The 13,089-nt window shown below is 51.0% G+C and overlaps 1 protein-coding gene across 1 annotated transcript in view; it reads right to left on the bottom strand.

Moving 5' to 3' along the window:
* The window catches only part of LOC132077613 (pinopsin-like), a 34,229-nt gene extending 21,732 nt beyond the window's left edge, over positions 1-12,497 (bottom strand). The window contains exons 1-2 of the mRNA XM_059479427.1: positions 12,164-12,497; positions 9,894-10,222 (exon numbers count right to left, since the gene is read on the bottom strand). Coding sequence (XP_059335410.1) covers positions 9,894-10,222; positions 12,164-12,497 — 663 coding nt within the window. The remainder of the gene's footprint in view (positions 1-9,893; positions 10,223-12,163) is intronic.
* Between the last annotated feature and the right edge of the window lie 592 nt (positions 12,498-13,089).

Genomic DNA, 13,089 nt, shown 5'->3' with positions numbered 1-13,089 from the left:
CATCCTTCTCTACAGGATCCCTGCTCCAACAGAACCACCCCTGACACTGCAGGAGGGCTGAGCCACAATTCCAATGGGACTGCCACCAACACCCTGACCCACAGGGTGTCAGGTTGGGTTCTGACTCTGTCAGTGTTGTTCTAGTGTTCTGCATTGTTTATTTTATCCTTTTTTTTTCCTTTCCCTATTAAAGAACTGTTATTTCCTGCTCCCATATTTTTGTCTGAGAGCCCCTTAATTTAAAACTTATAGCACTTCACAGGGGTGGGGAGGGTTTACATTCTCCATTACAGGGGAGGCTCCTGCCTTCCTTAGCAGATTCCTGTCCAAATCCAGGTACCCTGAGCTCCCTGTAACACAGCCAGGGTGCTTCCAGGCTGGGGGCTCCCTGTGCAGGGATGTCCTCTGGGGTTCTGGATCTGCACAGCCCATCTGTCAGGGAGAATGGCTGCTACAACATCTCAGCACCACTGATGCTCTCACTGGTCTGGTTCCCCTCCTCCTGCACCTTGCACTTATTCTTTAATTAGTAATGACTGGTGGAGTCCGTTCCTCTCACTGAGGATGGAGCTGTTCTCAGTTGTTGTTGTCTGGGACACACAGCAGAGCACCAGGGAGAGCCAGGGCAGTGGAGCTCAGCCTGCAGGGCAGGGCTGCTCCTGCTGTCCCTGCAGGCTCTGCCTCCCTCACTGCCTGTGCTTGGACACTTTCAAGGTTTGGAAGCACCTGAGGGAAAATATTGGTGCTACAGGAGGAAAAAAATACCACAGCTGGCTTGTTTTCAATCAGAAAAACCCTCAGTGTGCTCATAGGTGGGTGGGTGCTGTTGGAAGGTCATGCTGTGGCACACCCAGCAGAGGTTATCTCCCCTGCAGCTCTCTGGACAGGCAGAGCCCCTCTGAGCAAATCCCCCAGGGAATCCCAGTATCCCAAAGGAGGGAAGGGTCTCCTGTTGTTCCAGAGCAGCACTGGGCTCTGGCCCTCCTTGCACCTGTGCTTTGTATCCACATGATGCCTTGGGATTTTAGGATTTGTATATATTCCATGTATTTGTAATGCTGCAGTTCTTTAATGTATAACTCTAAACTCCACACACAGTGTGAGCTGCTGCTTTCCAATTTTGGGCAGACACAACAATTCTTCTCCAGGCCTGGCAATCAAGGACACCTCACTGCCTCAGGCCCCAGAGATGGAAACAAAAGTGAGTTGGGGGAGCAAACTTGGGGTACATGGCTTCATTACCTGAAGCTGGAATTGGAAGATTGACCTTCAATATGCAAATGGGCCAAACTTATAAAAGTGTGCAAACCTGTGAGCCATGGTCCATTTTTGGGTGTAGCCTCTGGGGGGCTTTGTCTGCCCTGAATGTACCTGAAGGCCCTTCAATAAACAGAACTGCTTTTTATCCTCTTAATTCTGTCTGGTCTCTGTTTTAGGTAGCCCCACAAGGTGCCACAGGAAGGGATCAGATCCTCCACTGCCCACAGAAGGAAGAGCCCTTCCTGCAGCTCTGTGCAGAGACAACCACGAGCATCCTGCATGGGCAGAGCTCCTGCTGCCGTCCAAGAGGGGAAATACAGAAACATCCCCGCCTCATTTTCCCTGGGACTGAACTCAGCTGCAGCCAGGAAAGGCAATTCTTGGTTTTCCTGAGCGTGGGTGGATTGACCTGAGGTGATTTCCCTCTTCCATCAGTGACCTGCATGGCCTCTGCAGCTCTCTGGGCTCAGCTCAAGACTGATTTTCCCTTCCCTGGTGGCTGAGGTGTTGCAGCTGTCAGGATTCCTGCCTTTGGGAATGTGTCTGTCTCCCATGAGGCCCAGTTTAGCCCAGTTCAGTGGCTATTCAGGCTGTTATGAGTAGAAAAGCTGCCCATTTTTTAAAAGGTTGCAGAGTTCCCAGGTTGGGCCAGTTGCTGCCAGGGTGGGGTTCTAACTGTTTGTCACTGTAATCACCTGTCGTTTTCATTAACTACCTGTCGTTGATGGTTAAGAATTCCCCCTTTTGTCCAGTGCTTCCTGGAGGATGGCACCCAGACAGTGAAGGGGAAGGGACATCGAGTTGGCAGCAAATGACATCGGAACCAGCATGCAACGGGAGGGACCCCTCACCAAACCTAGCCAAAAACCCCTAAAACAAAGAGCCAACACACAATTGATGAATCAAAGCAATGTCTAGACATGAAGAACAGAATCCAATATCCACCAAGACCCTTTTTACCTCTCACCCTAAATCAAAGATGTCGGCTAGACAGAGCACCTCAAATGTTGACCTAAAAAGGGAGAGAATTTCCTGATGCTCTCATGAGGACAGGACCTCCCAGCTCTGCCCACAGACCAATGGACACTGCTGCACTCCTCTTCCTCCTCTTCCTCCTTCTCCAAGTTACTCCTGGGAGCAGCAGCAGTGTGAGCACGACCTGTCAGTTCTGCCCCCAGAGCTGATCACTTTTAATAAAAGCATTACAAAGGAGAAAGGTCTCCTGCCCTGTTTGTTTCAGGCTGTGCAGAGGGATGCTGGAGGAGCAGTGTGATCACCCTTTCCCCTTCCTGCCAGGAAGGGAATTGCTGAACACGGAGCTGCTCTCCCCCAGTTTCTCCTGCCCGTGCTGGACCAAGCTGTTTCCTGCATTGGAAACTGCTGCACTTGCTAATTGACATAAGGAAATGAACATGGAACACATCAAAGGCCTCCTTGCTGCACTTTTTTGTCTTTTCCGTAACACATGAGGAACCAATGGGGCAGAGGGCTGGCGGGAACCACGCCAAGGTGTTGGCTTTTCCTGCCCTGCCTGTGACTGCTGCTCCAGGCAGATTTACCCTGATGTGACTCAGGGCAGGAGCCTGTGCAGAAATGCAGAATATTGAGCCTTGCACTGGTGTGCTTGGATGGATAATTTGAAGGCAGGCCCTCAGATTCATTTGTCAAGGAGATAATAGAAGAGTAGGCTGTCTGTGAATTAAAGGGAAAATCCCTGTGACCATGTTAAAACTATACTAAAAGAATAGAAGATAAGGTTTCATCAGAAGGCTAGCTAAGAATAGAAAAAGAAAGAATGGTAACAAAGGCTTGTGGCTCAGACTCTCTGTCTGAGCCAGCTCACTTTGATTAGCCAATAATTAGACACAACTAACATGGGCTAATCAAAGATCTACCTGTTCCATTCCACAGCAGCAGATAACCATTGTTTACATTTTGTTCTTGAAGCCTCTCAGCTTCTCAAGAGGAAAAATCTTAAAAAAAAGATTTTTCATAAAAGATGTCTGTGACAAATCCCAATGCACAGTGTAACACAGTGACACAAAGGCTGGGATTGATTGGATTTGCATTGTGACAAGTCATGTGAGAGGACTTGTCAATGACTCTGACTAGTGACTGTCTAACCCCTGAGCTCACAAAATGATTTATCTGTTTCCAGCAAGCATTTTTAAGGTTGCACTTGCTGTTCCAAGAGCTGGGAGCAGGATGGTTGCCTGCTGCAGGATTCATGGATTGTGCCTGTGTGCTGATTGCAGTGAGCTGGCTGCTCCCAGATGAATCTGGGATGCTGATCCTGACCAGGTGCTTTGCACAAACAGATATTGGGATATACACAAGACAGATGATGGACTTTGGATCTGGTAAGCATAAGAGATTTGATAACAGGAGGTGCCTTTGGGGGTCCATGTGCACTGGGGGGGCTTGCAGAAGTTACAGACACTACCAAGCTTCTCCAAGCAGCCAGGAGGCTTTGGGTGAGGATGAATCCAGCCTCCCTGCACTGCCTGTCCCACAGGGTTTGTGTGACCGTGTTCACAGGGGTCTGAGCATGAGGGAAGAGATGAGGATCTGACTCCATGTTTCAGAAGGCTTGATTTATTATTTTATGATATATATTATATTAAAACTATACTAAAAGAATAGAAGAAAGGATTTCATCAGAAGGCTGGCTAAGAATAGAAAAAGAAGGAATGATGACAAAGGTTTGTGTCTGAGCCAGCTGACTGTGATTGGCCATTAATTAGAAACAAGCACATGAGACCAATCCCAGATGCACCTGTTGCATTCCACAGCAGCAGATAACCATTGTTTACATTTTGTTCCTGAGGCTTTTCAGCTTCTCAGGAGGAAAAATGCTAAGAAAAGGATTTTTCCTGAAAGCTGTGTGTGGCAGGTTTGCCCTGGAACAGGTCACCCCACAGCCTCTGCCCCTGCCCTCTAAGAGCCCTGCAGAGCAAGGGGCAGATTTGCTGTTCACCTCCTCAGCTGGCTCAGCCTCCCAGGCTCTGCCTCACTTCTGTCATTTCCAAACCTTGATGACTCTGTCATTGTCCTGCAGTGACCTGAGCTGGGGGATCACAGCTCCTCTGCTGGGCCATGGGTGCTGTGAGCTGCTCTGGAGCTGCACACTCAGCTCTGGAGCACCAACACACTCTCCATGCCCTGATAACAGAGCCAAGGCCATCCTAAAGCAGCCCTGCTCTCTGCAGATTGCTCCCTGCAGCAAACCCAGCTGGCAGATTTCTGCCTTTCGGGAATGGGACTGGACATGGGGGCACAGGCACCTGTTGGGGAAGATGAAGCAGGAAAGCCTTATAAATATGATTGTCTGGCAAAAGATTTTGAGAACATGGAAACTATAAGCGAGACTGAAATGAAAGCAAGCTTTGAGATGCCTCAGTTACTGAACAACTGGAAAACAGTGGTGTGGCCAGCTGAAGGTAATCCCCTCCTGATGGAACAGCACCCTCTGCTTGCAGACAGCTCCAAGGGTCAGAGCAGACCCTACAGCTTGGCAGAAGGGGCCCAAAGAGGAGTTTTTAGGGTTTAAAATGTAGCACAATATGGTAATGTAGTGATTCTTATAGGCTGTATGTAAATGCTATAGGATTTGTATCTTGTACTAGATTGGTTAGTGAGAATCAGAATATTCAACACAGAAGATTTATGGTATTGTAATGGGAACTTTGCTCTCTTAGCTCTTACTCTTAGATCTTACTCTTAGCTCTTGCCTATTAGCTCTCACTTTTCTATGCTCTTACCCCTTTTACTCTCTTACCCTCTCACCCTCTCTCCCCCTCTCTCCCTCTCTGGGGCCTGCTCTGAGCTGTGCCTGGCAGCTTCCAGCAGGGCCCTGCACCCAGGCCCTTTGCAATAAACCCCAAATCCCAGCAGGGCCCTGCACCCAGGCCCTTTGCAATGAACCCCAAATCCCAGCAGGGCCCTGCACCCAGGCCCTTGGCAATAAACCCCAAATCCCAGCAGGGCCCTGCACCCAGGCCCTTGGCAATAAACCCCAAGTTCCACGACCTGGCTGCAGAGATCTCTGCTCTCCATCTGTCCCCACTGTGCTACCCCTGTCAATCCTACAGGCACTCCCTGGCATCTCTGGGGCACTGTGCTGAAGCCAGGGAAGCTGAGATGGACCCCCTGACCCAGCTGTGTGCCAGGGCACACCTGCATGGTGCCCCTGCACCCCCAGGAAAGCTGCAGCCTTCTCTGGGGGTCTGCCTGGGCCCTGCACAGGCCTTCAGGAGAGCTGTGAAACCTCAATCAAAGCAGAAACACTTCTCAGAAATTACATCATTAACACTAAAGCTCAATGTCATTGGAGACCTAGATAATCCTCCAATGGTTATCTAGATAAACCTAGATAACCATTTTCTAGTGGCTGTTTTCAGAATTCAGATTCATTGTTGGCAGTGTGCTGTGATCATCCCAGCTCCTGTGCTGTTCATTTTAAACTGCTCAGAGCAATCCCTTCCCTCTGGCCATTCCCTGCCAGCCTCAAACAGGGCATGGGAGGAAAAACAGAGCTGGCCTTAGAGGTGGAAATTCTCTTCAAATTTAAGGAATCTGTGTGACCTTGAAGCAATACAGTGGGAGAGGGAGCCTGGACTGATCTCCCAGAGTTTAAACCTCCCTGCAAATCTCCCGTGGTGACAATCAGGTCAGAAATCAGAGCATGAAAACATAAATGTCAAGCAAAAGGATACAATTTTTCATGCCTGGCTGAAACCAAGCACCCTGATCTCCCAGCACAGTTTTACTCCTGTAAGTGGTGCAGATAATCTCACTTACAGCAGATATCCACGGCGGGAGCCAAAGGCACCATTAAAGGCTTACACAGTGCTGCCTGTAATTTAAATCCACTAAAAGCACAAATGTCTGTTGTTCAATTCCTTAAATATTAAGCTGGCATGTGAAGCTTATTTTTGTTCTTTTTTTTTTTTTTCTCTCTCTCTCACACATGAGGGATTTTGCCGTTTCTGCACCTTGCTGCCCTGGGGATGCTGGGCAGCAGCCTGGGTCAGGAATTGCAGGGATGGCACAGGTCATGGGAGGCAGCAGGGAGGCTCTGCCCCTGCCCACCCCTCCCTCCTGCCTTCCCAAAGGAGCCCAGGTGCACCCACAGCACCATCCTATTCTGACTGTCCCTCTTTGTAAAAATCCCCCTTCCTGAAAGGATCATTTCGATCCAGACTGAGCAATTTTCATTTTATTTTCCCTTGTTTGGGGGTTTCTGCAGGACCAGGGTGTGACAGGGTTCACAGGGGTTTTCAGGAGAAGGAAGAGATGAGAATGTTGACTCCATGTTTCAGAAGGCTTGATTTATTATTTTATGATATATATATATATATTACATTATAACTATACTAAAAAGAATAGAAGGAAAAGTTTCATCTCAGAAGGCTGGCTAAGAATAGAATAGAAAGGAATGAATAATAAAGGTTTGTGTCTCAGATAGAGAGTCCAAGCTAACTGAGCTGTGGTTGGCCATTAATTGTAAACATCTGAGATGGGCCAATCACAGATGCACCTGTTGCATTCCACAGCAGCAGATAACCATTGTTTACGTTTTGTTCCTGAGGCCTCCCAGCCTCTCAGGAAGAAAAATCCTAAGGAAAGGATTTTTAATGAAAAGATGCCTGTGACACCAGGGAGCACAGGGAAGACAGCTCCTGACCTTTAGAGCTGTCACCCGTGTGACAGGGAGGGTGACAGCCCCTGCCACCACCCTGTCCCTTTTCCAAGCCACTGTGGTCCCTTCACTGCAGAGATCCCACTGCTCCCTGCAGGCACCAGGGCTCTGCTGTTGCCTGAACTGCTGCTGCATCTCCCCTGCCCCACCCATGTCCACAGCTGTCCACTCTCCTGAGCCCAAATACAACATTTCATGTGATGGCTGCATCAATGGGAAGAATATTTAGTGTAAAACCTTCCCCCTGCGGTGCTGCTGGAGCATAAATAAATGTTCTGTTGGCCCTCGAGAGGGCAGTCCCAGCTCTGGGGTCACTCTGACACATCAGACAGCACAGCCTTCACAGCAAAGCAGGTTTGCTTGCTGTTTCTTGCCCTTGGAGGAACTCTGGAGAGGAAAAGACCTGCTCCAGCCCCAGCTGCTTGTAACAAGCAGCACCTCTAAAACAGGATTTTTAGCCTTAAAAGATGGAAAATCACTGAAGTGCTGTGAAACCCAGCCCTTGCCTGTGCCCCATGGTGGTGCAGGAGCAGCAGCTGCCCCCAGCACAGGGTGACCAGAGGGGACTGAGCTGGCTTTTGTGGGGAGTGAAGGATTTGTAACAAAACAACGGGCTGGGGGTTAATTGAGGATTAATTTAAACATCTCCACTGATTTAATTTGCTTCTGCCCAAAGTCCCTGAGCAACAGTAAGCTTAAATTAAAGTTTACATCTGCAAATGTGGCTCACAGAGTGATCTTTATCTAATTTTCTCTTTGCTTACTGCACGAGGTGAGCCCAGTCCAGCTTTGGGAGCACTGATGGAGCTGGGGCCAGCCTGGGGTGGCTCTCAGGGTGCAGCGTGGAGGTGTTTGGGGGTGAATAATCCTTTGTGCTGGGACAGTCCTTGCCTGTCCTGGCTCCCCAAGGGGGCTCTCCAATCTCTCCCAGCCTCTCCATGCCATGAGCAGCCAGTGCTGGTCCATCACTCATGGCTAAATGCAGATTTCTTCACACAGGAGGGAAAACCTCTGCACTGGCACTTCCAGCTGCCTGACAGTGCTGCCCTGATGGTGTTTGGTACCAAATGTTCCACTGGGGTAGCAAAATTTAGAGCTGCTATTCCTTATCTTGGCAAAAAGCTGTTGGAACCCTGGTTACTGAGAATTTCAGGCTTTCTGTGCTGCCAGGCACTGACCCCCCAGGAGAACACTGCATTGACCTGAGGCCGTGGAGAAGCTTCCAAAATGGAATGGCAGAACTGGGATTGTGGCTGTGGAGTTTGAATAGAAGTGTGTGATATCACAGGGTGGGAAACTTAGAGTTTAAGGGTCTAGAATATAGTAATATATATAAAGCAAAATGGAGGTTTTAGGGAACACTGGCTTTTAGGGCCAAGGGTAGTCCTTGGTTTTAGGGAACACTAGGATTTAGGGCCAAGGGTAATCCTTCTTCTTCACCTTCTCCATGGGTTTGGGTGGTTTTGTGTAATTGGATAAAAAAGTCCACATTGTGGGCACAGGTGGTTGGTTATTGGGTTAAAAGTAAAAATAATTTCAGTGTAATTTCTTAATTAGACAGTTTATCCTTAAAAGGCCTTGTAGAGGGAGAGAGATAGGACTCCATTCTAGTTTATTAGAGTGAAGTGCTGTAGAACTCAGGGTTTGTGAGACTGTAGCATAGATAAGAACTAACAGACATCTGAGTCCCAACAAGAAATTCCATCTCATGCATTTAATCCTGATCCTGGCAGAAAGAAGTTAAGACTCAACAATGGTCATTTATGGACTGGCTTTGCTTTGTGCCCATGGTTATCTGCCTCATGCCATGGCTCTGTCTTACAGTTCAGATTTGTTCAGTTCCATCCTCCTGCTCTGCCTGATCCCACCAGCAGCTTGGTCATGTGTGACTCTTTTCCTAGCAGCCTTTTCTGCAGGGTTCACTTTCCTGCTCTCAGAAGAGAAGCACTGATCTCCAGAAATCCCTGCTCCCACACTCTGCACTGACCCTGCAGCTGCTGGAGCTGCTGCTGATGCTCACTTCTCTCCACTGCATTCCTGCAGATTTCAATCTTAGCATCAATCCCATCAAGGTGGGTAAATCTTTCCTGGTTTTAATTAGGAGTAATTTGAAGTATCTAGAGTGCTCTGGCAAGTTTCCTCATCTGTGATGCTGACAAAGGGGCCTCTGATGCCTTAGGATTTTCGTTTTTATATTTTTCAGATCCAGTACTGCATCGGTGCACAACTCCAAACTCCACACAGAGTGTGAGTTACTGTCCTCACATTTTGGTCAGACAACACAATCCCTCTGGGCCTGGGATCCAAGGACACCCCACAGCCTCAGGCCCCAAAAAGTACAAACAAAAGTGAATCAGGGGAACAAACTGGGGGTAAATGACTTCATTAGTGAAGCTGTAATTCAGGGATTAACCCCTGATATGTAAATGGAGCAAACTTATAATTGTGTGAAAAACTGGTGCCCATTGTCCAGCTTGGGTGTAGCCTCTGGGAGGCTGTGACTGCCCAAGGTGTGGCTGTTGAAGGCCTTCAATAAATCCCCACTTTATTCTCTGAATCTTGTCTGGCCTCTGCTCTAGGCAGCCCATCCAAGGCATCAGCACCACCACTGACAGAGCACTCTGCATGCCTGTAGCACTCTGAGCCACAGCTAAAATCAGAGATGAAAATGAATCCAAAGACTTTACCAAGCTCACAGGAGGCTCCTGTTCCAGCCCAGTGGCAGCACATTTGCCATGCCACACTTGGTGCTGCTAACACCTGAGTATGAACTTTCAGAGCCCTGGCAGGCTGGAGCTTGTCCCCAGGACAGCCCCAGGAGAGGCATTTCCAGGGCTGGCAGCACATCTGGCAGCAGAGGAGTTCCAGAGGTGGAAAATGGGCATCATGGGCTTGGAGTGACACTCAAAAGGCAGCTGAGGAACCAACTCACCTGTCTGACAGCACAGAGCAGCTTCCCATAGGAATAGACAATGATGGCAAACGGGATCACGAGGCAAAAGATGAAAAGACAGATGATGTAGGAGGCATTGTTGGCGTCCCTGGAATGCCAGTTCACAGAGCAGGTTATCCCTGCTCCCTCTGGCCCATAGCTGCTCCAGCCAAGCAGTGGGGGCACAGTCCAGAGCAGGGAGTATGTCCACGACAGGATGATGGCTGCCCAGGCTTTCCTGTAGTTGGTGGTGTCAGGCTCTGCTGTCCTGGTCATGGTGCAGCAGCGCTCGTACGAGAGCACGGCCAGGGAGATGAGGGAGATGATGCCTGTGCCAAACCAGAGCCTGGTATCAGCAAAAAATCAATGAGTGAAGGCTTTGCTGTGCCTCCCAAAACAGTATTTCAAGCTTTGGATGAGCCTGAAGGCACTGGCTTTGGAAACAAGGCAGGCAAGGAGTGGGACTGAGGTGTCCCCTAAGGGTGAGAGGTGCTGAGAGCCTGGCCCCACTCACAGGAGCTGGGGGTGTGCAAACACATCCAGCCACAGCAGTCAGTTATAAATGCTCATCAGTAATTAACCACACCTGTCTGAATGGATACTTGTGTGTGTGTGTGTGTGTGTGTGAGTATGAGCTGCAGCAAAACCCTGCCTTCTCCATCAGATCTGGTTCTTGCTGCACCTGTAAAAATCGAGATTAATATCTAGATTTGCCCAAAGTGTGGAGCTGATCTGGTGCTCCTCTGCCAGCTCTGAAGTGCAGCCTTCTGAGCCCTTCTTGGGGCAGTGCAGCCCCATGAGGATTTCATGCTGTGCATAATGCAGAGCTGTAGGTCAAAGCCATGTCCTGAAGCTCCCTGTGCCAGCAAGAGCCCCTCTCAGGAGGGCAGGCAGCTCGTGAGCCTTTGCAGAGACAGTGATGGATCTCCTGCAGTTGGGGTACTGCCAGCAGACACCAAGGGGGCAGTAAAACCACCAGCAGCAAATCAAAGGCTTCTTTAGCATGCAGAAATGCTGGAGGGGAGGTCATTTCTAAAGCTGATATGAGTTTGCAGTTTCCCTCCACGCACACCTCCCGGGCTGCACTGTGGATCGGTGCTGGCAGGTACAAGGGGATGTTGCTGGATGCTGACACACTCCTGCTAAACTTTCCTTGCCGAATAAAGGTTTTACATGCACAAATTTGGCTTTTTACCCTGTGTAACTTCACGAGGGAAAGAGATGGCAGCAAACAGCTGCTGCAAATATCTCTTTAGAGTGTGCATCAACAGTGTCAGTGTCTCCTAAGTGGCTGTGGGAAGCCTGGATGCCGGCTGTGTTCCCGGGGTGGTTCAGGTCTGTTCTGACAGCAGAGGGATGCTCTGCTGGTAAAGCCTCTGCTCCATGGGAATGCTGGCTGGGGAAGAGCCCCGCCGATGTGTGCCAGAGTCTGCAGAGCTTAATGGTCTTTTATAACCTAAACGAGGCTGATTCTATCCCCGCTTTAATCCTTTAAAGTTTGTAGAGCTCTTCCTCAGCCGCTGGAAACACGCTGTGGAGCCTGAATGAGGACTCACACCTAACGCTGCCTGGGCTTTTCCCAGCGAAACAACCACCGAAGCTGGGAAGGATTCCCCCAGCCCTGTGCTCCTGGCGTGCCCGGGGTCCCCTCCCCAGGCACAGCCCGAGCTCCATCGCGGCCCCGGACACGAACGCAGGGGCTGCACCCGCTGCGGGCTGGCTCTGCCCTCCCTGGCCCCCGGAGCTGCCGGGGCTGTCCCGTCCCCTCCCTGGAGCTCTCCCGTTCCCTCCCCGGAGCTGCCATCCCGTCCCATCCCTTCCCGGAGCTGCCGGGGCTGTCCCATCCCCTCCCCGGGGCTATCCCATCCCATCCCATCCCGTCCCGTCCCGTCCCGTCCCGTCCCGTCCCATCCCATCCCCTCCCCGGAGCTGCCGGCGCTGTCCCATCCCATCCCATCCCATCCCGTCCCGTCCCGTCCCGTCCCATCCCATTCCATTCCATCCTGTCCCATCCCGTCCCATCCCATCCCATCCCATCCCATCCCATCCCATCCCGTCCCGTCCCGTCCCGTCCCGTCCCGTCCCGTCCCGTCCCATCCCATCCCATCCCTCCCCGGAGCTGCTGGCACTGTCCCGTCCCGTCCCATGCCATCCCCTCCCCGGAGCTGCCCAGGCTATCCCATTCTCTCCCCGGGGCTGTCCCTTCCCCTCCCGTCCCGTCCGGTCCCGTCCCTCCCGGCGTTGCAGCCCCGCAGCCCGGTGGCACTCACCGCAGAGGGCGGTGGCGAAGCCGTGCCAGGCGCAGGCGGCCCCGGCAGCGGTGCTGTTGCTGTTGTCGCTGTCGCTGCTGCCCGCGGCCAGCCCGAGCGGGGTGCCCAGCGCGCAGCCCAGCAGGTCGCTGAGGGCCATGTTGAGCAGCAGCAGGTTGATGGGGGAGCGCAGCGCCGGGAAGCGCCAGAAGAGCAGCAGCACCAGCAGGTTGCTGCAGAAGCCCAGGCTGCCCACGGCGCCCAGGCACACGGCGGCCGCCAGCCTGCCCCCGGGGCCCAGGCAGGGCTCGGCCTCGGCCCGGCCATTCCCGCAGCCGGCTCCGGCCTCCCGCATCCCCGCGCTGCTCCGTGCCCTGCCCGGGCTGGCGCCGCTGCCCCCGGAGCGCCCCGGACACCCACGGGCTCGGAGCTCGCTGTGCAGCCAGCGGAGCGCTAAATCCGTCCAGAACCGAGCGGGATGTGCTTCAGACCGTGTGCGAGCCTCAGCTCGGGACGCAGCGCTCTCAGAGTAAAGAGCTGACCCAGGCTGTCCTGGAGCACTGCAAAGGTGAAGCTTGAGCTGCCAACCTGTGACAGTGGTCACAGGGGTGTGAGGGTGAGGGAAGAGATGAGGATCTGACTCCATGTTTCAGAAAGCTTGATTTATTATTTTATGATATATATTATATTAAAACTATACTAAAAGAATAGAAGAAAAGATTTCATCAGCTATGTGTGAAAAATGCATGTATTTTATGATCAGCTTTTTGCAAATATTAAAATGAATATGTGTTGTGTTAGAAAGTAGTGCTGCATTAATTCTCTTAAGTAGTGTGTTAAATATAGTTTTAGGTTATAACAAAATGTTAAAATAGAAACTATGCTGTGTAGGATACTTTTTTTAAAGAAAGGACTCGCAGCGAGATAGCAGCCACAGGACACCTGAA

This window comes from Ammospiza nelsoni, chromosome 10 (assembly GCF_027579445.1).
Source record: "Ammospiza nelsoni isolate bAmmNel1 chromosome 10, bAmmNel1.pri, whole genome shotgun sequence".
NCBI classification, from domain to species: Eukaryota; Metazoa; Chordata; class Aves; order Passeriformes; family Passerellidae; genus Ammospiza; species Ammospiza nelsoni.
This window is presented reverse-complemented; position numbering and strand designations above follow the sequence as displayed.